The sequence below is a fragment of the Dysidea avara genome, chromosome 4 (genome assembly GCF_963678975.1).
Source record: "Dysidea avara chromosome 4, odDysAvar1.4, whole genome shotgun sequence".
NCBI lineage: Eukaryota > Metazoa > Porifera > Demospongiae > Dictyoceratida > Dysideidae > Dysidea > Dysidea avara.
The window spans coordinates 44,810,203-44,836,562 of NC_089275.1; the positions used below are offsets into that span (position 1 = coordinate 44,810,203).

The window sequence follows — 26,360 nt, forward strand, 5'->3', positions numbered from 1 at the left end:
GCTGTTATTGATTTGAAGTTAGTCCTATATAGAGACCTTTTCACTCTCCCTATACCACTGTACACAGGTAAACACTGTTCTCTGTCAATCTATGTAGCAGGTATGTAAAGTCATCACATATATGGCAAGTAGTAGATGATAGCTCACATTTGTGATTCAATGAAGCAAATGTGTAATATGCACAACACATTAATACTATAACATACGTACCTACACACTACACATAGTGATAGACAAATAAAACCCTTGGTTCTGATTGCTAGAATCATGTTCATGAAATATTGATTTGCCACTCCAAGTCACAGAATCTTCTCTATCTTACTCACCTATTAAATGTGAAAAAATTAGTCCTAATGTGATATGAATACATAAAAATCTATACGTGTCACCATTAAAGCACTTGTGCATCTGTAAAACAATATCACAGAATTTGTTCTAAAGCTGCCTGTTTGGAATGCCCCATTTTGATCATAAATATTTGAGTTGTTTAAATGTAACATTAAGACTGATTTTCCTTATTACGGTCAATGATCACTTTATTTATTCAATAATAGTACTTGTAACATTTCACTTGAAGTGTAACAGCACAGGCAGAAAATGTTATAATTATTATTATTTGTTATATTGTGCAGATCTCAAAAAGAGTGTAGTGCACAAAAGAAAAACAACAAAACAATAGTACAATTACAATCATGCATGCTTAATCAAACAGTCTCTAGACCAGCTAGGCTGTGCATGTGCTTGATTTGTTCGATCTCTGTTAAGTCTATCATATGTTGAGGTAACGAATTCCAAATTTTAATAGTGGATGGAAAAAAAGGAGTATTTGTAAGAATTTATCCATGTCATTGGTAACATAAATATTCTACTGTGGCCTCTGGTGTGGTAGATGTCAGGGTTAGGATTAAGGAGATTGTCAGCATTTATATCAATCTGGTGGGTTATGATCTTAAATAACATTGTAGCCCTCTGCTCATTTCTACATCTGGTTAACATGGACCAATTCAGGTTGGATAACATTTGTTGGATGGTGCTGACAGCTGTATGCCATTTGATCTGGTATGATCTGCCAAAACAGCAACAAAACAATGTATAGCTATTGTAAGAATTTCCACATTATATGTAACATTAGCTGTTCTGGGTACTGTTAATGACATTAATAAACAGTACCACAGATTTTAGGTGGGAGGTTGGGTTCTCACTTGCTAATTTCTTTTCACAGATATCCTCGCCAGCTAAACAACAAAAGACATCCATTTTTGGGAGCTACTGCCCAAAGATCAGATTTTAAAAACTATTTTCATTGTGTAGCTACTGCTGCAAGGAGGAACTCACCAAGCATGTGATATCTTTTGGAGCAGTTATACTCTATTAGAGTATCTCAATCTGTTGTACAAGAAAACTAAACCCCTTTCAAACACCTACTGTATAACCTTAGGGGAAATAATTTCGAGGTTGAGTGATTAAAATTTTTTGGTGGGTATGCAAACAATCCTATATGTAATGTGTGGAGGTCTAAAATTTTCAAGGATAAAATTTTCACTGTTAAAACCTCTTCAGTCATTGGAAATTTGACCAGGCTTCTTTCTTTGCTTATTATTAAAATATAGTGGTGCAACTCTACTCGATACTTTAGGGCATGTAGTGTTAATTAATTAAGCAAACAATAGCTAGCTATAGTTTAACTTGATTAGCTTTTTACAAAGTTTGTGAATAGCTAGCTATTTTATGGTGTTTCAGTAGCATGTAGGCCTGAGTTAAATATGCTCAAATTTTTCCTATTATACTCTGTAGCATTCCCATTATGCTTGCATTATGCTCCTTGGTTAGCAGAATATTTCAACAAAAAAATGCTCTGCTAGAGTATTTCACTACACAGTGACTGTTCTATTAGAGAACAAGGAGATGTTAGACTGATTGCTGTACTAGGGAGTATCGATCTATTTTCATTCTATTCTGTGAATGCTATCCCATTAGGGACCTGTGAGAATGAGCCTGTGGATATAGCCGGGGAGTCAGAAACATTTAGCTGAAATGTGAACAATGCTGAAAAAATCCCAGTCCCAGTGGTAACTTGATCCCCGCAACATGTAGTCTAGACATGCATGGACATAATTATAAGTTGCTGGCATAGAAATCCAGCCTATTACACAGCAAGAAGAGTGGTAGTTTCCAAAAGTTTTTACTTTGTGCACTTCATCTGTACAAATGCAGTTTACAAAGATTGAGGAACCCCGAGTGTTCTAAGTTGCAAATTCTGTGTACACAACCACAAATAACATTAAAGCTCACCAACCCACAGGCCCGTAGCCGGGGGGGTTCGGAAGAACCGCTCTCCTGGGAAACAGGTCCACAATTTCAGTAAAAAGGTCCACAATTTTAGTAAAAAGGTCAACAATTTTAGTATACAAGTCCAAATTTTCAGTAGCAAAAGTCCATTAGCTCCAGTTTAATAAATACCACTAACAAGAAGCTAAATAAGTGCTCCGAGTAGCTGGCTCATTCAATGCAAGATCGAGATACTCTAATAGAGCAGTCAACCACCCTAATAGAACAATCACTCTAATAAAACAATCACTCTAATAGAACAGTCACAATTACATTTTCTTTTAAAATCTGTATGTAACTACTTAATTTATTTACAAAACCATATTTGTTGTCTAAACTAGGACTTTCATAATATAGAAATTTTGGTGGGAAGCCCCTCCATGCAGAGCCCATAAATAGCATCCATGCTTCAATGCACGATCCAACAGAGCGCTCAATCTTTCCCATTCTCATTCACTGTGACATTCCAATATATTATAGACACAGATGGTATAATTACAGTAGCAGTAGAGATATTTCCCAGATATCATCCAAATAGCTGGTCTTGATCTTACCTAAAAATTGTTATTTTTATTGACTGAAATGCAACTAAATTTAACCTTTTAGTGTCTATTTACAAAATATTTCCTGGGGGGGGGGGCATGCCTACAGACCCCTAGTTTTGCACACCATAATGTAATCCATATATATAAAAAGGGCCTCAAAAAGGTCCACTTTTCTTCTAAAAGAACCTACCCAGGCAGATAAAAGTCTGGCTACAGCCCTGACTCATATATTAGCAGTTTCCAAATGTGGAAACTCTGAACAGTTAGCATGCTTCATACCACAAACAATTTCCAAATGTGGAAACTCAGTCAGCTAACTTTTCAACCACAAAACCATGCAAATCCTTATGAATGCACAGCATGATGTAATCTTTTAATCACTAATTTTGTACACATCTGTCACTCTACATTAAATTAAATATAATAGCATTCACTATCCATGTAATGTTATATTGACAATGTTACGAAATCCATAAAATAGGTGCTATTACATGTCACAGAATACATGCAGGTTAAATTCCGCAGCATTATTATCAATATCGTAGACAACTATTCAATCGGATTTTCATTAGATAGACACAGCACTCTAATTATAATGTGTGCCACCCTCTTCATCTAGTCATTCTAGATACAATGCTATTGTGTTAACTGTAGTACTATACAATACAGTATAGTTTACATTAGATCTAGTAAACAGTGTGTTAGCATACCAAGGAATGTTGCACACTAAGGAATGTTGTGCTCAATAAAGGCTAATGTGACCGGATCTGTGAAAAGGGGTTTATAGCCTTTCGTATTGTACTTGGCAATCCATAACATGCCTTGTGAAAATGGTACCAGCCTGAAATTTGGTTACTTTACACTCCTAACATAGCTATATTTCTGGATGTAATTTTAAGACAATAGGTTAAACACATGATGAATTACAACACGTCAAACTTGGAAATTTGGAAAGGCTATAAGACGCCTTTCGCAGATGAGATTACATCATAATTATGGTGATAATATATAGTGGAAGGTGAACATACAGTAAAAGGGAGGTTTGGTACATGTACAAAAGTTCTGCTGGGTCAATGGGTCACAAACTTCAATGGTTGTGTTATCCATTTTCTGCCAGAGATATAGTACATTGTGTGGTTTGAGCAATACCACTGAAATTGAGCCAAAACATATAAAATGTTTTATATTAGGCACATCTGCAATGGTATTGCTCAACCCATCCTATTAGTGAGCAAAAAGGTACACACACACACACACACACACACACACACACACACACACACACACACACACACACACACACACACACACACACGCGCGCATGCGCGCACGCATACACACACACCAACACACACACACACACACACACACACACACACACACACTGCACACACACACACACACCAACACACACACACACACACACACACACACACACACACACACACACATGCACACACACACACACACACACACACACACACACACACACACACACACACACACACACACACACACACACACACTGCACACACACGCATGCACGCAAGCACTCACACAGGACACACACATGCACACACATGCACCTGTAAGGAACATTGTGCACACATGTCATAGCCACACATGTACATTACACTCAAACTGATACACGCACATGAACACATTAACAGCTATGCTGAGAATGTGCGGCTACACACAATAATACATTAGCAGGTTTTACAGTATACAAATGTGGTTGGATTGAGATTCCAGTGCTGCCAGAATATTGTCCTTATGTAATGATTTCCAAACAATCTACTGAACACAAATAAAAATTTTGAGGGACGTAAGTTTTGTATATTTTGCAGTTAGACTCTATTTAGGCTGTTTTGGGTGGGTAATAAATCTCATATACTCCACCTTGTTTTCTAATATACTCCACGCCTTTAAGCACAATATGACATATGCTCAAAATCGGATTTGTCCAATCGCTATGTGTTATTCACGTGCAGTGATTTAACGAGCGCGATTATTTAGTCACGTGAGGACACATAGTTGCCATGGCTAGTATAATTGTAAGAAAACCAGTCGCTTTTTCCGAGCCTACAGTAGAAACAGCCGTGGATGAGGTAAGTAATCTGAGTGCAGGGCCGGAGGAGGGAAAATTGAGTTGGTCAGGCCATTGACTATAATGTTGAAATTGCTACTATATACATGCCAATGAGAGAGGAGCTGTTGCATCTGCGAAGTGCGAAGCACGAGCATTCTAGGGGGGTCTGAGGGCATGCCCCCACAGGAAATTTTTGAAAATTAGACACTCAGATATGCAATTTTAGTGATATTTCACTGCTAGCTAGCTATATAAATATGCTCAAGCCTATCTGTTGTTCTTCAGACTTTCTATACTATGTATAATTGTAGACCTGACATACAGGGGACACAGCATGAAACTTGCTGTATAGGTCCATTTAGTTATAACTATCAATTAGAAGTTCAAGGGGGGTCTAGGGGTGCAACCCCCCCAGGAGCTGCAGAATTTTTGCAATTTAAAGGCTTGAAAATGCCTTAAAATTTAAAATTGATGCTAAATTTTAAAGTAAAGCTAGCTAGCAACTTGCAGCTTTCCCCCAAAATTTCACAGGGAACCCATGTAGCATGGCCCCCTTTAGGCCCCTATTTGGTGATTATTAGTTTCTCATCCAGTCTTTCTAATTATTATGATGCGGGCAGGAGGGCATTACCATTAGGCCATTATAATATTAATACACTGATGTACAGACCTTGTCTTCTTTCCTCCCACAAATTAACATTGGTTTTTAGTTGCAATCGTGCTATATCAAGCTATAGCAGCTAGAAAAACAGTCGAAAATAGAATCCACTGCAGTAATTTGCCAAGGAAACAACATACACTGAGTGACGGTTTGGTATCACATGTTCTTCTGAGCATGGCATGCACAGAGTAAATAATGGCTTACCATGCGGTAGCCTAAAATGGATGCGGGCGGTGGATGAGAAACTAGTAATCACCAAATAGGGGCCTTAGCTAGGATATAATTACTATACAGTGAATTCACACAGCTACAATAAAAAGCTACACAGCTACAAAAATACAGTATACTACTATACTGGTTTGTATGAAGTGAACGGATCATCACGTAAATATACTGGTGGACAGTCACGAGACCAATCAGTATTCGAAAATGGCGCGATGTGGGTGAGACTGAGAGTTTGCTCGGTATCTCGACAGGACGAGTGGGTAGTTGAAGAGGAGTGATTTCTATTCAACATCTCATCCAGATGGCCACCATGTAATGTATGGGTGTACAGCTTCTTGCCGCGGAATGAGTTTTTTGTCACTGCCAGCCCTTCGCCCAGTAAAAGAAGCCAAGAGAGACAAGCCAAGGAATGCTGATGAATATTTTATGAAGATTGAATTGTGATATAAGTGTACTGGTTTAGAATCAAAGAAGGCACCTGCCTTACACGTGATAAATGCCAACTGTCAGCACACGTGATACTGTACGTAGAACCCACAATCATTTCTGTACAAAACGATACGAATGCTATGCTGTACTGTAAGGTATTTGGAGGTACTATACGTGTAGTTCTGTGCTTTAGTTAGGCTGAGAAACTAGGTAACTACTCGTATCATGCATTTTCAATAGCACCTGTAAAATGTACGTAGCTACATGTAGATGTGATCGTCCAAAGATTGCATGAGAGTAATGTAGTTCGAGTTGGTCAGCTAGTTGGTTCAACTCCAGATTATTGGTCCGGCTCAGGCCTGACCAACCGGACCGTCTCCTCCGGCCTTGTATATCAGGCTATCCACCAGTGCTTGCCAAGCCAGGTCCTTCACAAGGCCTGAAACTGCCATTCAAGCTCTCCACACCACCCAGAAAAGATGCCTGTTAAAACCAGCCTCAAGTAGTTTGAGTAGTACTGAGAGTCAAAACTAGTAGTACAATAGTGTAGCTATCCACTGGTGGTGTTAGTTTGGTTTTGCCTGATGTGTGATTTGGAACGGTTTTGGTCACATATGGTTAAGTACCTTATATCCTGTGTAACTAGTCTTGTGGCTAAATCTGGCTCATAGGGTGAATCATGCATTTGACCTGAAACTTCTTGGTGGCTTTACTTACAGCACTCACATATAAAATATAGCTTTCGTTTACAAAGTTAGCAATCATCCATCCTTCACTGTTACTTCAGTCTTTACCAACCATTACTGAGGGCGTGTTAAAATAATTCATACATCCATGTGCCTTGAGATTGCAACCAATACTTTAGCACGTTTTCTAATATTGCATGTAAATTATCGTGGCTATTCACATAATGTACTGTAATGGCATCCCCCAACTATATGCTCTTTGCAGACCTCTGAGCTAATAGCACAGATTATAATGCATCTCAGTACTCCCATGAATAATTATATCAATAAATAAATGATAGGCATGTATGAATACACTTTCACCATTAATGGCTCAGAATCTATTAAACACACAATAGTTAAGCATCAAGCAAGTGTCCAGTATTAAGCAGTATAGGAAACTTATTAACCTACTAACTAATTGTCTAATTTTCAAAGAACTTCCACTGTATACTGTTACAGTACTGCCAAAATCTTTTTTACAATTGATCTTGGGAATTGCAACCATAATACAGTGGAACCTCAGTTATCCGGATTCTCAATTAACCGAACTATGGAAATGACTGCTCTATTAGAGTAGTGACTGTTCTATTAGGGTAGTTGATAATATTTTAAAATGCTCTTTTAAGGTTATTTATACACAGTTTCAGAGATATAAACTTTTCAGACTTATGGACCATCCCTGGTCCCAAAGGGTTCAGATAACTGAGGTTCCACTGTAATAAGATAGTTAGAGTGTGTAGAGTAAAGAGAGAGATAGCAAAGGACATCAAAGAAGCCTGATGATTGCCAGGAATGAGTTGATATGATATACGTGCACACACCTACTGTAACTGTGCAATATGTAATAGTTAAATGTATCACAGGTGTAAGGAATTTGGTGATGTATATGATGTGTACATATCAGCAAATCCTGAGCAGTTGTGGTATATCCCTCGGAGCATGCTCACCTATTAGGTGAAAGAACTGACATACTGCTTGCTTTATATGCTATTATCCGATGATCGATTGTGTTGTGGTTTTAATAGCAAAGGCAGAGTGACATAAACATTGTTACATATATATGTTTCAACACAAAGTGTTAATAAACTTACAATTATGGGATTGAGCTTTTTAAAGTTTTTGTACTATTCAGCTACTTCCTTCACTTTTGGGACAGAAAGTAACTTACTGTATTACAGTAAGTAAAATACTGACGTTGAGTCACAGCGATCTTTACATATGTGACTGGATTTGGAAAAGCGATCCAAATTGCACATTAGAAGTTCTGAGATAAACAGCTTAAAGAATTCAAGTCAGCATAACTTGCCAAGGATAGCGAGCACACATGTGAAATTTACACAAGAGATGTATCCATCTTTTACCTTTCAGACTACTTCAAGTACTTTGTAGTTGCTTGTAGAGTTTCCTGCCAAATAAGAAAGAAAATCTGAGCAGTTGAACAATCGAAGTAGTATCATGAGTGCTTACAAAGGGGAGGAGGATGGGGGTGGCGGAGGCAGACCACAATTGAAGTCCAGACACAAAATTACAGGGCTGTGCTGCCTTCTTAGTGGCTGATATGTAGCAAAATCAGCTGAAAAATGTCTGGCTATGCAACATTATCAGGCCATCCACCAGTAAACTACTGATTCTTGCCAAGCTAGGCCCTTCACAATGCATTCAAGCTCTCCACACCACCTAGAAAAGACATCTGCTAAAACCAGCCTTGAGTAGTTTGAGCAATACTGAGGGTTAAAACTAGTAGTATGATAGTGTAGTACTGTAGTACGATAGTGTAGTACTATAGTAGGTTAGTAACTTATAGTCCTATCAGATCAAAGCATATACCATATCTTTGCAGTGGTTGGGTATCAAAAATATTGCTTGGGAGATATATTAGTTAAACCTTGAGCGGTATGCACCTTTGAATACCCACTCCAAAGAGATACTAGTATCTAATGATTGATGTGGACTAATTGCTCTCAGAACATTATTTATGTCATTATGGTTCAACATACAGTACCATGTTAGTAAACTTACAATTGTGGGAGCGAGTTTTCAATTTTACCATTTTGTACCATATACATTAAGAAAAGTACTTAAGACTATAAGTTACCAACGTAGCACTCTTCATTCTGTTACTCTGTGGTCTCAATTAGGAGTGGGAAATATTTCAATACTATCAAGAAATTCAATTCTTTTTACTGATATCAATGTGCAAAAATGATACCAAGATACACTGTAATAAGCACAATGTGTTATATATGCTGTTATCTTGGTAAGTATGATGCAACATCTTGTACAAAAAAAACATTGTGGGAGTTAATTTTAGATGTTTAGCCAGCTCAGTGCATGTAGTTGCTAAGTTTTGAGTAGTTGATTATTCATGAACTGTATTCTATGTATGATGGATGATTACTAAAATAATCATTTATACGATGTGTGGATTCATATTTCTACCCACCACTGACATCAATGTGTCAGCTACTGAGACTAGCGATGGGCGATACCTTCATAATATTTTGGCACATTATCTTGATAGCTACTAATATTGCATTATGTCTCTTGAATAACTCATAGTCTGACCTGTCTGTCCAATTTGTTTTCAAATTCCAAGAATGCTGATTTATTGCATAGTAGCTGGTTGTCAATACCTAGTATTTTATGCCTGAGGTGTACCCACAATATAAAGCTTTGTGCTGTTGAATATAATGTTTCGTATCTTTGAGCTGAATGGACATCAAAGCTATGAGCAAACCACCTTCCTATGTAGATACTGCCTTGCCAATATGCAAGTTATACTCCAAGCAGTGCTTTTTTGAATGCCTACGCTAAGTGGTACATAATATGTATGTACAATGTGAGAACACACATACTTGAAAAACTGTTTCAACTCCATCATTAGTGGGTGACTAATGCAGTAAGCTGCACCAGAACAAAGCTGATAATTCTTATTCAATAGAGGCTGTAGACAGAAGAGGAAGTCACGCAGCAGCCATAAACAATATATATTCACTTACAATGTTTGCTTCTTGCAGTTTTTTAATTGCAGCACTTGTGACAGTATGCTAACAAATTTATGAAACACAAAAGCAGGGCCGCCCACAGGGGAGGGCAACTGGGGCATTTTGCCCCGGGCCCCAGCCTGAAAGGGGCCCCAGGAGGCCCCATGAAGGGCCCCCTGAATACCTGTTTAAAAGATCGATATACTCTAATAGAGCAGTCAGATCTAAATACTCTAATAGAGCAGTCACAGTATTCTTCAGAGGAGCAGTGTAGCAAGCTTATAGATAAGGAGATGTGGTTGGTACTGGGTAATTATTGTCATTGCCAGCAGGTTATGACCTTTTTTTTTGTTTGTTTTGGTCTTCACCTTACAACTTGGGTGAAGGGCCCCACTTTAACTCTTTACCCTGGGCCCCTTAATTTCTCTGGGCGGCCCTGCACAGAAGTACATGTACACTGTATGGTAGGCCGATACTACAGATAGGGACCCACAGAATATGCTTTTAAGTCTCCTTGTTCTTTTTAGCAAGTCTTATTTTTCTTCATGCACCTGAAATTATTCCCTAAAGTTTCCTGCTATGATACAGCTAATTACATGTTTACTTCTGCTGTTGTAGATGCAATTGTTATTGAGTGCAAATATTAAGATACTCTAGTAGAGAATTCACCTTACTTACAGTACATTTGAGCGACTATAAACTTAATTAGGGTAGTGAATGCTTTATTAGAGTATCAGTGCTCTCCAAAAGACTTTTATATAAGTAAAATGTATGAATCAAGACACACGGTAGTGTGTCGTGCGGCCCAAGAAGCCGGCGCGTAACACCCGTGAGTATATTGACAGGAAGAAAGAAAACGCAATTTTCGCACCTCCGTAGCTCTGTGCTTCCTTGATGAAACAAGACGATTTTTGCTGTGGACATGCCCCCAACTGCAGCACTCCACATTCCAAATTTGAGCGAAATCGCTTCGCGCGTTCCCGAGATATGCGACTTCAAAAATTGGCTCAGTTTCTTCGTTTTTTTTTCTTCTTATTTTTCTTTTTCTTGTCGCACACTTACAGAAACTGCTATAAAACTCGCACGCCATATCCGATTGCCTTGAAATTTGGCACACAGAAGGGGGATATAAAGGCGCATCTCGGTACCAACTTTGGCTGGAATATGATAAACAGGCAAAGAGTTATGAGCGATTATTCACGAAAAATAACACCAATATGTTGTCACGCCTACAGGGTAAACCGCGTATGGGAAGAAGCTGAAAATCGGTGGGTGAATAGGTAGAGTCCGCAACGTGAAAAATGAAGTAGCAAGAAACAAATCCCCGACTATCGTAGTATGTTACCCTTAGTGCCCCATCACTAATACCACCCTTGGTTTGGAACTGAGTTCCCTTGTTGGAGAGACACGCGGATTTTAATATCTCACGTGATTGATCTTTATTTCGTGCGCTCCAAAGAAGACGTCCAGAGCTCCCAGATTCTGAGTGTGATATCAAGTGTTGTTGGCCTACCAAACCATGCATAGGAGTGAGTAAAACTTGGCCTGTGTTTTCCACGGAGGCTGACTTTCTGCGGATGGGTCGAGACAATTTTCGTTCGACGTGCTCTACCAGCCAAGAGAAGAGAAGCCAATCCTATCACATAAGATGGTAATGAAGTTGGATATATAAGTATTTTACACACCAAGTTTGAAAGAGCTGCGACCTTTGTAACCATCTGGCTGGCAGAGACGAAATTTTCAGTGCAATGATTTTCAATGATTTTGGTGGGTTGCCTCCTTCCTACTGTTACAAACTGTCTTCCTAGGACCTTTAAATCAGGGGAAGATCCAGAAGAACATCTGAGGCTTCTAAGAAGTGGTCAAATCCTTGACTTGTAAAGTTAAAAGGCCATTGCAAGCTACTACTCTAATAAAACATTCACTCTATTAGAACAACCATGTATAGTCACTACATTTGCCATCTACTATTGGTTGTGTCAATTGAACAGCTGTAGACAAGTTGTTTAGTTAATAAAAGTTGCACAGTCATTATAATATTATTGTATAGAATATAGATACAGATCAAAAACCTTGTGTATCGGTATGTCAATAATCCTGCATAACCTAGCTAGCTAGCAACTTCTTCAATGTTTAGGGAAAAGGCTATAGTTTAAATCATACTGAAGAACATAATTATGTATAATTTGCAATGTTTGAGGTGCATATTGTGCACTTTGACATCCTCATGCAGTGTGGTTGGGTGTTTTATGTACAAGTAAAGTAGTCCTCCAGGGATGGCATCCCAGACATCCTGCAATGTACATGATGATAGAATCGCTGCTAGTTTTCACTAATTGTTGACATGTGTAGTTACATTTTTATCCAAACGCTATAATTGTAGGAGTGCATCTAGTTATAGTTTCATTTGAAACAATGTGGTATATACTTTAAAACAATTTCCATTTTGTCATTAACACTCTCAATCAAGGTGTTAAAGCACAAAAGTGTTCTAGGATGGAATCCCAGTCCCCTGCCATGTAGTTGATCTCATGCTAGGATCAACAGTGTTGCACTTCCCTGTGTTCTAGGTTGCACACTCATCATCTCACTCACATTACTTTGGAAAGCAGTCACCAAAGCTGAATCATCCATGATAGCTGTCAATCTAATGATAGTTCATGGAATGATTGGCAGTATGATTTTAATACAGGAATAGCAAGGGCAGACATTATTTAAGGGGAGGGGAGGGGCTGGGGTACCGGTCTAGATTGATGATGCCATGGTCTAGCTGTAAGTTGAATACCAAAAAAGGTCACTACCTGCTGACAATAGTTGCCCTCCACCAACTAGACTATATCTCCTTATTTATAACTACATACATATACGTAGCTTGCTACACTGCTCCTCTAAGAATACTGTGACTGCTCTATTAGAGTATATACTTCAATCTTGACTGCTCTATTATAGTATCTAAATTATTGATGTTATTTAGCTGGGCTCTCCATCACAGCTACAGGGGGCTAAGCCCCCATAATTTTTTCACAGGGGTTGCAGCCCCCTTCTCTGCTGCCCCTGAGGAATAGACTGTTTTACCATAAAGTTGTGTTAACAACTTTCAAGTGTAGCACAATAAGCACATGCTAAATTTATAATTATGAGCATAAGTAAGCACGTTTATCACTGCAATGACTCCTTCATAATTAACTCTATAATAATTATCTACATTCACTAGTTGCATTGTGCTCAATAAGTAGACAAACTGCCAGGTCTTTCATTTCTTATTCCAGCTCCTGCATACATTTCCCACATCCTATTAAGCTATATAGTGAGGTGTACCACATACTTGTACATTAACCTACCCGGATGTTGTAGGTCACTTCAAGAACAATTGTGTGATTAGTCTATTACATTATATACACACACATGTAGTTTACAGTAACCAAATCATACATGTGCATGACCATATGCTTAAATAAGGTCACATAAACTCAATCATCAGTTTCTCATCCATCAATACTCAAAATATTGCACAAGCTTATAGCCAATTATTTCTTTACAAACTAGTTGGCTGAATTGATACCCCAAATGATTTGTAATGCTACGTTTTAGTCTGCTCTAGCCATGCATTTATTAACTTCGATGACAGCTTCATACAACTGCACTCAACAATCAATGGAACGACCAATCATTGATATGGTAAGGGAAACAATGCATAGGCAGAGATGCAAAATTAATAGATCTAGATGAACAGAAATTTGGCTTTATAAAGCAGATAACATTGCAGATTGATGAGTATTTTCAAGATAAGTTTGTTATTTTGAACGGGTGTTGTTACACAGAGCAGTCCAATACATGTGGGCCTGTGACAAGCAGAAATCAATGCAACAGGATAAATGTATTCTTTGGACAATAAAATTCACTAATGTGTTCAAGGAACTATTCAACTATGCACATCTCCTTACAAAGTACTTGCAATTAGGCCTGTGCCAAATATGCTAGCATAATAAAAAGCATAATAGGCTGGAGTACTATGCCAGCACAATGCTAGCATATTAGGTGAAAATTTCAAGCTATGGAGCTTAATTCCATGAAAATAGATTGATACTCTCCAATAGAGTAGTCAGTACATGGATGCTGCAAGCTGAGCACTCAAATGCATTGTAGATTGATACTCTCTAATAGAACAGTTACTTTTAGTTAAATACTCTAATAGAGCATTCACTGATTAAAATGTTCAAAGATAATTGTCAGAATTGTTGCTAACCTAAGAGCATAATGCAAGCATAATGGGAACATCTGATGAGCATAATAGGTGAAAATTTAGGGAAATTTCTGAAAGCATTTTGGGCAAAATTTTAAGCATATTTGACTCAAGCCTACTTGCAATTGAATGCAAAAAGTTCTTTAATTAGCCCATACAGATGCAGATTCCATCTGGATGCATGCCCCAGGGCTCTGAGACAGTACTTTGGGTGTCATTTTAAAAATTAAGCAGCTACTAACAGTTTGTGATTGCTCTATTAGAATGATTAAGAGCATGTTGATCTTTTGCTGCAAGAATTGACCACCAAAACTGGGGGACCATGGCCTGTGGTTCCCTGCCCTATTTTCACTACCTGTGCAAAACATGATAAAAGGTCACTGCAAAAACATGTGTAATCTATTGGTCTACCATACCTATAAAGTAATAAACTACTCTAATAGAACACATTGACAGATAAAACTGTGGAGCTTTACCTCTACCTTAGTCACGAATCAATAATTTCACGAATCAATAATTTCACAAACTCATAGGCCATATACACAGCGGCATTAGAGTATTATGGCTATACCTGCATTACTGAGTTGTTATTAGTTTAGGCAGTTGCACAAGATTCATTATTATTGTTGTTAATTTTCGTATAGAAAACCAGGTATGTAAAATGTGAGGTTAATGAGCTGGTCCTGCAATAAAGTGCTCCAGCTGATGTAAAATGATTACTTCATAACAAATGAATGGATTTCAAATACTATTAGACTCTCCAGCATCCTGGACACTGCATTGCTTGCATCACCACAAGGTTAAAATATCAAGATTTAAATGTCCAATCTTCAATTGACACAACCTAAAGCAGATGGTAAATGTAGTAACTACATGGTTGTTCTAATAGAATACTGAATGTTCTATTAGAGTAGTAGCTTCCAATGACCTTTTAATTTCAAAAGTCAAGGATTTGACCACTTCTTAGAAACCTCAGACGTTCTTCTGGATTTTCCCCTGATTTAAAGCTCCTATGGAAGACAGTTTGTAACAGTAGGAAGAAGGCAACCCACCAAAATCATTGAAAATCATTGCACTGAAAATTTCATCTCTGCCAGCCAGATGGTTACAAAGGTCGCAGCTCTTTCAAACTTGGTGTGTAGAATGCTTATACATCCAACTTCATTACCATCTTATGTGATAGGATTGGCTTCTCTTCTCTTGGTTGGTAGAGCACGTCGAACGAAAAATTGTCTCGACCCATCCGCAGAAATTTAGCCTCCGTGGAAAACACAGGCAAAGTTTTACTCACTTCTATGCATGGTTTGGTAGGCCAACAACACTTGATATCACACTCAGAATCTGGGAGCTCTGGACGTCTTCTTTGGAGCGCACGAAATAAAGATCAATCATGTGAGATATTAAAATCCGCGTGTCTCTCCAACAAGGGAACTCAGTTCCAAACCAAGGGTGGTATTAGTGATGGGGCACTAAGGGTAACATACTACGATAGTCGGGGATTTGTTTCTTGCAGCTTCATTTTTCACGTTGCGGACCCTAGAATAGGTTAACTATTGAACCTCAAACCTTTTGTGGTTTGAAAGAAATCGAGCTAAAAACCAGGAAGATACAACGAAAAAACCAACAGTGTGTAACAATTACGCAATCGAGATTAGCTAATAAAAAACGACTGCTCGCCACGCCTACCAGGTAAACCGCTTGGGGTAATGCTTTGAAAATCGCTGTACAGATGGAGTTATCATCTTAGAAAGGCTCTTCAATGGTGTAGAAGAATCAGACTTAAAACCACGGAGTTATAACACGAAATCCAACTTAGTGTAGCAAGTGCGAGATCGAGATACTCTAATAGAGCAGTCATCCTAATAGAGCAGTCATCCTAATAGAGCAGTCACCCGAAGAGAATTCAAGAGATCAGCTAGAAACAAGTAACCTGTATAGAGATCAGCTACAAACAAGTCACCCTGTAGAGAGATCAACCACAAACAATTCACCCTGTAGAGAGATCAGCTAGAAGAAGTTACCTTGTAGGGAATTCATGCAACTATAGAAAGAGATAATTCAGCTAGAAGAAATCACCTTGTAGAGTTCAGCTACAAAGAAACCACAATGTAGAGAGTTCAGCTACAAAGAAACCACCATGTAGAGAATTCGTTTACAAACAAGTCACCCTATAGAAAGATCAGCTAGAAGAAGTTACCTCGTAGAGAGTTCAGTTACAAAGAAACCACCATGTAGAGAATTCATTTACAAACTAGTGACCCTGTAGAGACATCAGCTAGAAGAAGTTACCTTGTAAAGAGTTCAGCTACATAGAAACCATTCTGTAGAGAGCTCAGCTGCAAACAAATCACCTGTACAGAATTCAGCTACAAACAAATCACCCTGTAGAGAGATCAGCTATATAGAAGAAGTTACCTTGTTGATAGTTCAGCTACAAAGAAACCATCATGTAGAGAGTTCAGCTACAAACAAATCTCCCTGTAGAGAGATCAGCTAGAAGAAGTTACCTTGTAGAGAGTTCAGCTTCAAACAAATCACCCTGTAGAAAGATCAGCTAGAAGAGGTCACCTTGTAGAGAGTTCAGTTACAAAAAAAACCACCATGTAGAGAGCTCAGCTACAAACTAGTGACCTTGTAGAGACATCAGCTAGAAGAAGTTACTTTGTAGATAGTTCAGCTACAAAGAAACCATTCTTTAAAGGGCTCAGCTGCAAACAAATCACCTGTAAAGAATTCAGCTACAAATAAATCACCCTGTAGAAAGATGAGCTAGAAAAAGTTACCTTGTAGAGAGTTCAGTTACAAAGAAACCACCATGTAGAGAATTCAGCTACAAACTAGTGACCCTGTAAAGACATCAGCTAGAAGTAGTTACCTTGAGAGAGTTCAGCTACAAAGAAACCATTATTTAAAGAGCGCTCAGCTGCAAACAAATCACCTATATAGAATTCAGCTACAAACAAATCACCATGTAGAGAGATCAGCTAGAAGAAGTTAACTTGTAGAGAGTTCAGCTACAAACAAATCACCCTGTAGAGAGATCAGCTAGAAGAAGTTACCTTGTAGAGAGTTCAGCTACAAAGAAACCACCATGTAGAGAGTTCAGCTGCAAAGAAATCACCCTGTATAAAATTCTGCCACGAACAAATTGCCCTGTAGAAAGATCAGTTAGAAGAAGTTACCTTTTAGAGAGTTCAGCTACAAAGAAACCATTCTGTAAAGAGCTCAGCTGCAAACAAATCACCTGTACAGAATTCAGCTACAAACAAATCACCCTGTAGAGAGATCAGCTAGAAGAAATTACTTTGTAGAGAGTGCAGCTACAAAGAAACCACCATGTAGAGAGTTCAGCTGCAAAGAAATCACCCTGTAGAAAATACAGCCACAAACAAATTGCCCTGTAGAAAGATCACTTAGATGAAGTTACCTTTTAGAGAGTTCAGCTACAAAAAAACCACCCTGTAGAGAGATCAGCTAGAAGAAGTTACCTTGTAGATCGTTCAGCTACAAACAAATCACGCTGTAGAGAGATCAGCTAGAAGAAGTTACCTTGTAGAGAGTTCAGCTACAAAGAAACCACCATGTAGAGAGTTCAGCTGCAAAGAAATCACCCTGTATAAAATTCTGCCACAAACAAATTGCCCTGTAGAAAGATCAGTTAGAAGAAGTTACCTTTTAGAGAGTTCAGCTACAAAGAAACCATTCTGTAAAGAGCTCAGCTGCAAACAAATCACCTGTACAGAATTCAGCTACAAACAAATCACCCTGTAGAGAGATCAGCTAGAAGAAATTACCTTGTAGAGAGTGAAGCTACAAACAAATCACCCTATTGAAAAATCAGCTAGAAGAAGTCACCTTGTAGAAAGTTCAGTTACAAAGAAACCATTCTGTAAAGAGCTCAGCTGCAAACAAATCACCCTGTAGAGAGATCAGCTAGAAGAAGTTAACTTGTAGAGAGTTCAGCTACAAAGAAACCATCATTTAGAAAGTTCAGCTTCAAACAAATCACCTGTAGAGAGTTCAGCTACAAACAAATCTCCCTGTAGAGAGATCAGCTAGAAGAAGTTACCTTGTAGAGAGTGAAGCTACAAACAAATCACCCTAGAAAAGTTACCTTGTAGAGAGTTCAGCTACAAAGAAACTATTCTGTAAAGAGCTCAGCTGCAAACAAATCACCTGTACAGAATTCAGCTACAAACAAATCACCCTGTAGAGAGATCAGCTAGAAGAAATTACTTTGTAGAGAGTTCAGCTACAAAGAAACCACCATGTAGAGAGTTCAGCTGCAAAGAAATCACCCTGTATAAAATTCTGCCACAAACAAATTGCCCTGTAGAAAGATCAGTTAGAAGAAGTTACCTTTTAGAGAGTTCAGCTACAAAGAAACCATTCTGTAAAGAGCTCAGCTGCAAACAAATCACCTGTACAGAATTCAGCTACAAACAAATCACCCTGTAGAGAGATCAGCTAGAAAAAAATTACCTTGTAGATAGTTCAGCTACAAACAAATCACCCTGTAGAAAGAAGAAGTTACTTTGTAGAGAGTTCAGCTACAAAGAAACCATTCTGTAAAGAGCTCAGCTGCAAACAAATCACCTGTACAGAATTCAGCTACAAACAAATCACCCTGTAGAGAGATCAGCTAGAAGAAATTACATTGTAGATAGTTCAGCTACAAACCACCCTGTAGAAAGATCAGTTAGAAGAAGTTACTTTGTAGAGAGATCAGCTACAAAGAAACCATTTTGTAAAGAGCTCAGCTGCAAACAAATCACCTGTACAGAATTCAGCTACGAACAAATCACTCTGTAGAGAGATCAGCTAGAAGAAGTTACCTTGTAGATAGTTCAGCTACAAACAAATCTCCCTGTAGAGAGATCAGCTAGAAGAAATTACCTTGTAGAGAGTTCAGCTACAAAGAAATCATCATGTGGAGAGTTCAGCTGCAAAGAAATCACCACTGCCCAAATTTCAAGGCAATAGCTCTTTCCAATCTGAAGTTATCAATTGTCAAAGTTGGCAAATTGGATGTGTGTGGAAGGCCCCTTTTCGCAAATCCGGTCCCATATGTATTATATATATAATTTGTACATTTACTGATAAAATATTTAAAGTACATCTACTTCATCTTTTCTTCTTCCTGTAGTAAAGAAAAAAAACATAGGTTAAAAAAGTCCCAAAGCTGGCCATAGGCCGGCTTTGGGGTATACAAATACAAAAAGAAATGAAATCTAATCCAAAACAGCCGAGCTGTAAAAAAAGTGTGCGGCCCTCAGAAAGGCTATGGTGAAAAAAGATGTGAAATCCAAGGTGGCGGCCAAGAAATGGCTGTGATGGTAGGTTAATGGTAAAAATTTTAATAACGACAATTCAGGTGAATTTTTGTGCCGCTTCACAAAATTTACCTGAATTGTCATTATTAAAATTTTTACCATTAACCTACCATCACAGCCATTTCTTGGCCGCCACCTTGGATTTCACATCTTTTTTCACCATAGCCTTTCTGAGGGCCGCACCCTTTTTTTACAGCTTGGCTGTTTTGGATTAGATTTTAATTAATCACTTCATTATTCCATTTACTGCTATTTACTCCCATTCTGGCATTTTCTGCAGGTACCTAACTACAGACACACAATAATGTACTCACAATATATTTAGGATCGTCTGATGATCCAATATAATATGGTTTCCCTGGATCATATTGTTGCAAGAGATTACTCAATTCTGGTACATTGACATACATGTCATCATCAAAGTGACAGAAACATTGAAAACTAAAGAGAGAGCAGAGACACAGTGACAAGAGTAGAAACACAGGCTATACTCTTACCTTTTCATTTCACTCTTGTACTTCTCTAAAGTTTTGTAATAAGCACCAAATTCCGCTCCAGTTTTACAACAGAGACCCATTCTGAATACCAAGTAGATACTTACATCGATAGTTACTGTATAAATACAACATGACTTACTGTGTATGGTGCTTATCACAATTTGTTAATGCTAACATTAAACCTGCATAATAGAAGTAATACACAAGAAATGTCCTTTATGACATAATATGATGTTAGAAAACTTCTGATGTCCACACATTTTTAAAAACATCATTTCGTTATGCTTTAGTTACCCGTACGTCTCTTGATGCACACACGAATGACTTTCAGTCACAATGTTTAGGTACACATAGTAATGCAAGATTTATCTCATGGTGTTTGCCATGAACCGGCAACTTTTACTAATGCATAGTGTTGGTCAATATCCACTTGTGTACTCAAAGAGTTATTTCAAAGAGATACGAGTATACAGGAAGTGGAGGATTTCTTAAGGGGGATGCTGAAGGGGCTGGCAACTGGTTAGTAGTGCAGTGTGAGAAGCACACTCAGCATGAGGAGCATGCTTTATCTAGGGGGTCTTGGGGCATGCCCTCACAGGAAAATTTTGCATGATTACTTTCTGAGATCAGATTTGACAATAATAATATTTACTGAATCTATAAGCATAGTGAGTTAAGTGAAATCATTGTTTAGCAATGATATTAAACTAGGTTTTATGTAAGGGCACAGCATAAATGTTGCACAGTATGGTTTGAGCTCAAAGCTGAAGTTCAAGGAGTCTAGGAGAAGGCTTAAAGAATTTGGATGATGGATGTTCTATTAGAGTAGTTGATTGTTCTTCGATGTTTAGCAGCTTTTATTGTTTAGCAGCTTTTATTAGCAGTTTTTACCCCTTTGATACCTCTTATTGATTCCTAGAAGAGATTAGCTCTTCTCTTCTTGCTCTTTCCATCTTTTCATTGCCCATGTATGCTTTACATGCAACTGCACCTGTGTTGCATGTAGCTACTACCTATAGCACATAAAAAAAAGTTTGGAGGGGGTGCCTCAGCCCACATGCACCCCTGAGGACTTTCATGAAAAATCCATAATTATTTTGTTGAAATAATCTTTATTTTTGAAAACACCCCCTTTTCCCATTACACCATACACTTGTGCAATTTAATTTTAGGGAATGAAATTATTATAAAGCAATTCACAAGACGACAAACATGATGCATTCAGTTATTGAGTAGTATTATATTAGACAAAGCAATGTAAGAGCATGGACAAGTTTTTGTGCTTTGCCCTGTTTATTCACTTCTTTTATTCCATTACAGTGCAGATATCAATGCCTACTATAGCTTTATTTACATATACATTAACAGGCAGAGTTACAAACATAAAGTGGTTGTCAAATCTAGTAAATTATTATGATTCCATAAATTAAATTACTGAATACAGCTTCATGCATGAGCTCTTCTGTAGGTGGTTAGTATAGATGACATAAATGAGATGAAATGAACACACCATTTTGATGAATTATTGGTGTCCTACACTATTTTGTATGAACTCCATAAGCTTAGAACATGCAAGTGATGATTTCTAATTCAAAATTCAGTGCTATATACTGGGATAAAAACAATGAGAAATATATAGAATTTCATAATATACTTGCAGCTTATACACTGTAAAAATTTAGTAGTGAATTGCTCTGCCACAATACTCACTACTTTTAGTAGTGACGTTCACTACTTTTAAGTAGTGACGTTCACTACTTTTTGTAGTGAACGTCACTACTTGGTGGTCAATGTAGTGACGTTCACTACAAAATTAGTAGTGAACGTCACTACACAAAAATAGTGAGTATTGTGGCAGACATTAGTAGTGACGTTCACTACATTTAGTAGTGACGTTCACTAGTTTGTTTTTACTGTGTAATGTGCAATTATAGCATAAAATTGGTACTATACTTAAACCAACTATAGCTGGGTGAATGCATAGTCATTGACCACAATAATATTATAGTGATACAGTGAAACCTCACTTAGTGGCCACTTCATTAACAAGGCCACTTTGTTATAGTAGCCAGGCCCAGAATGTCCAGATGTGTCTTCCATACTATTCAATTTTTATTAATAGGGCCACCTCATATTATAGATTATCAATAATCTATGCTCATATTAATAAGGCCAGTGGCCACATAATGCAGGTAAAACCAACACAACATTCCTTTAATAGAGAGGCCAGCTGAACAGACAGTCAATGTATCACTGCAAAAGTTGTTGCTCCTGAGTACCTGCCAAAAGCTTTATGCTTCAAGTAACGAATAATTCTTTCTGTGCATGCATTATGATGAAACCTGTAGTATATGTATATAGCTGTTACAGCAACTATAGCCAGGTGTTGATTTGTTGAAAACCTTGATAATAAGGCCACTTTGTTTATGACCGGATTAATGAGGTTTTCACTAATAAGACCACTGCACTAACAGGGCCTGGGTCCAAAAGGTGGCCCTATTAATGAGGTTTCACTGTAACTATAAAGTTACTTGTACACAATACTTGCTATGTAATATTATATACTGCATGGGATCCATTTTTAATGTAGCTTATATACCCATCTACTTGCAAACAATAAGCTTTGTCATGTAGACAGCTATATGCACTACATGGTATTATACGTAATAGAATCGTGTCTCAATATTTACCTGTTTCTTTCATTACTTCAGCCATTGCAGTCCCAACAGCAGATTTTTCACTAACAACTGTAAGTTGAAATGTAACAGTCAAGAATGTATCATATCCAAGTATATAAGGAAAAATTAAAGAATTTTACAAGCTGGTGGGGATGGTACTTTAACAAGGGGCATCATCACCTGAACAGCAATAATACTTTTAAGCAGTACCATATATTAGAGAGCATGGAGGCTTCAGTTGCATTTTTTCATGACAATATGTAGACCAGAAACCAGCTTCACAATACCATCACAGTATTCTCCTAGCCTACCACTATTGTAAGTGTAATAATTTTAAGGCATTTGGTTAAACACAAGAGGAGTTGTGATTAGTACTTGAAAGTTTGGGAAAAGGTTATAAGACCCCTTTTTGGAGATCCAGACACAAATGGCCATAGCGCTTCATTTTCAGCTATATTCCACCTGTTATACAGTGGAAGTGTCTGCAATTAGCTACAGAAAATACAGGCAATTAGTGTGATAGCTAGCTAATCAACACAGCTGTATTACATTATCGCAAATCGACACCTTGAACTGTCACAAAAAGAAGTTTTACATTTATATCGTCCATTATGAAAGGCATTCATAAAGTATTCAACTTGTCACAAATAGTTGGCCATTTGACAGCAAACGCTTACCTACGTAGAAGGTTAATAAGGCACTGTACAGCCTTCACTTCTCAGATAGCTGCAGGCTACTTTTAATGCAAAACTTTTATTCACATGCATGGGTAGAAGGACACAGACACACAAAACCAAAACAATTACAGTAACCAGGTGCACGCCCCGCGGCCAACCAGCCTTGGGGCTTTACAATAGCAAACAGAAGTGATATCTAAACAAAAAAAATCACAGTGTTAAAGTGTGCAGCTCTCAAAACTGAAAAGCAAGTTTAAAAGTGGTGAAATGAAGGTGACAGCCAAGAAATATCTGCAATGATCTTAATGCCAATTATTTTTGACAATCACTCTATCATCATTAAACATCATTGCAGTAACATCATTGTAGCCATTTCTTGACTGCCATCTTCAATTTCACAACTTTTTCACCCTGCCTTCTTATAGGGCTGTAGACATCTTTACAGCTTGGCCGTAGTTGTTTAAATACAGTAGTACAGTAGCTACTCTCTTATCCAGACCTCTATTTTCCAGCAACCTCTATTATCTGGGCACCTCCATTGTTCAGACAGCCTAAATGAATTATGTGGCTTATAACCATTATGAAGTTTGGTGTAGGTGATGAATCCTAAAGGCTGCTGTATTACTATTTGCATGGTTGTACTAATAATAGGTTGCTAGGTGATAATAGCCTAGGGGAGTAATCATGAATACTCTGTGGGGATTTTCCCTCTGCCCACTAGACTGCATAGCACTAATTGATGGCAATAATGATAAATAATAATAATATTAAGTTAGTCTGCATCGAGTTGCATTTCAGGGTAACTTGGTCAATAATAACTGGTCTGCTATGCTATAATTATTCCAGAAAGTAATCCATTGTAATAAACTATACCCTTGGTTTTCTATGTCCCATTCATGCTCAGAAAATGAAAATGCAAACAACAATAGATACAATGCAATTTACACATAATTATAAAACAAACTAAAACTTGAATACCTAGGGTGTAGATAGAGCATTCAAACTGATGGGGTGATCTGTTGTGATAGATAGAGCATTCAAACTGATGGGGTGATCTGTTGTGATAGATAGAGCATTCAAACTGATGGGGTGATCTGTTGTGATAGATAGAGCATTCAAACTGATGGGGTGATCTGTTGTGATAGATAGAGCATTCAAACTGATGGGGTGATCTGTTGTGATAGATAGAGCATTCAAACTGATGGGGTGATCTGTTGTGATAGATAGAGCATTCAAACTGATGGGGTGATCTGTTGTGATATCAGAAAACAGACTATAGCCTATACGAGGTGAAAAGGTGATTTTTCTATTGTGGCATATACTCAGGGTTTTTCACAACAGCCAATTAATTTTTTTTTCTTTGTGAATATGCTACCATCTGACCCTCAACACCACCACACTATTTTTGTACATAGCTATTTAATTCTGTAATCTTGCATCTGTGCCTTTTGGTGCCACCCTATCATTTTGACAAATTAGATAGCTAAATAACTTGAAATATATAAATAAATCTGGTGCTGTAAAAGTAGCTAGTTATGATTAACTATCTAAATACTTTATTATTAATATTATTATTTATCTAGGACCGCGTCACATACAACCAAGTACATACACCAACGTGACAGCCCCCTAGTGAGGCTATTAGGTGGTGAAGGCACGATCCCCAAATCAACTCAATATGTCACAGTAGTGACAGATACAACACAATAGTGGCATCGTAACTAAAGGCCACCAGTAGCTAAGTGCCAGTACATCATTGGTGTGGTAATGGCACAGTGATGTGTACACAGTATATGTAATTATGTATACAAAACGTACAGGAGAGAACTATGCATTATTGCAGTATTGTATGCAGCAATACATTATAGGCAACATCAACAGATAAAAATTATTAGCCAATATACAGTAAAGTATCAACATCAACTAGAGCTAAATAAGGTTAATCAGTGGTGTAGCAATGGCACAGTGATGGGTGACACACTATAATTATGTATACACAACTTGCAGGAGATAGTTACACAATACTGCAGGAGTCTGCAAGTCAGATGAACCAGATAAAGGAAGACAGCCAAGCCAGCCAGAACCTAGTAGCTAAGCCAGGTGAAGGCACAAAAGATTGAGCATGTATTGAATTGCCTGACACAAACGCAAAGGAAGTTCGCCATGTCAGCTGCACAAGACAAGATTGTTTATTGTATTTTATATGTAACTGTATTGTAAAGAGTGTGGCATGTGTTTTAATGTTTTCTTGTATAGTTAATTAATTAAATATTTTATGTGACTGGCAGCTGGCATGGAGACTTGAGACGTTACAAACATGAAAACTTACTTGTAATCTTTTTTTGTAAAGTGGCCTCTCGCTCTCCTGAAGTCACTTCACGGACATTCCCTAATCCTCTCCGTCGCGCAATCTGTAATTAAGTAAGGGTGTGGTACTGGGCGTTATATAGAATTACACGTATGGTCAAGTCATCAGCACGAACGGGCGCAACGATTATACGTTTGCGCCTTCGTTCACAGGCGAATCGATCCCCGGTTAGTTTATGTCTCTAGGCCTCGTAGTTTTCTCATTAATTATTATTTATTTATTTATGACGTAATTTTAACCGCGTTTCGTATTATTCTTAGTACTTGGTTGTATAATTATTTATTTATTCTTTTTTTTACTCACCATATTTTTGTTTATGACTTGAAACCAGGTTGTTATTAAAACAGATAACCTGTCTTTGAAATATTTAGAAGTTGTTTTAAGGTGGGGTCTATTCTACGGAACGGAACGGAACGGAACGGAATGATGGACTAAACTACGGAACGGAATGCTTTCTCAAATTGAAGCTTGCAGCTTACCATTGCTGTACAAGTTATCGGTGGCACTTCCAGCTGCTAAACAACCGTACCCCAAGAAAGATAAAGATCGATTGTGGGTTCTTGCTGTTTATCTTC

At 37.9% G+C, this 26,360-nt stretch overlaps 1 protein-coding gene across 1 annotated transcript; it reads right to left on the reverse strand.

The window, feature by feature from the left end:
- Positions 1–244: 244 nt before the first annotated feature.
- LOC136252762 (fringe glycosyltransferase-like) lies at positions 245–24,521 on the reverse strand. Its single transcript, XM_066045329.1, has 6 exons — positions 24,396–24,521; positions 22,753–22,809; positions 20,202–20,244; positions 20,063–20,143; positions 19,880–20,006; positions 245–326 (listed from the first exon to the last, which is right to left on the reverse strand). Exons 2-6 carry the CDS (start codon positions 22,775–22,777, stop codon positions 300–302), a joined length of 303 nt encoding a protein of 100 aa, XP_065901401.1. The 5' UTR covers positions 22,778–22,809; positions 24,396–24,521; the 3' UTR covers positions 245–299.
- Between the last annotated feature and the right edge of the window lie 1,839 nt (positions 24,522–26,360).

Excerpts from the sequence above, each read along its gene's own strand:
- LOC136252762 (XM_066045329.1), bottom strand. The coding sequence starts at position 22,777 with ATGGCTGAAGTAATGAAAGAAACAG. Across the intron at positions 20,245-22,752 it reads TGAAGTAATGAAAGAAACAG|GTTTAATGTTAGCATTAACA; the intron begins GTAAATATTGAG and ends TCTATTATGCAG. Across the intron at positions 20,007-20,062 it reads TACAAGAGTGAAATGAAAAG|TTTTCAATGTTTCTGTCACT; the intron begins GTAAGAGTATAG and ends CTCTCTCTTTAG.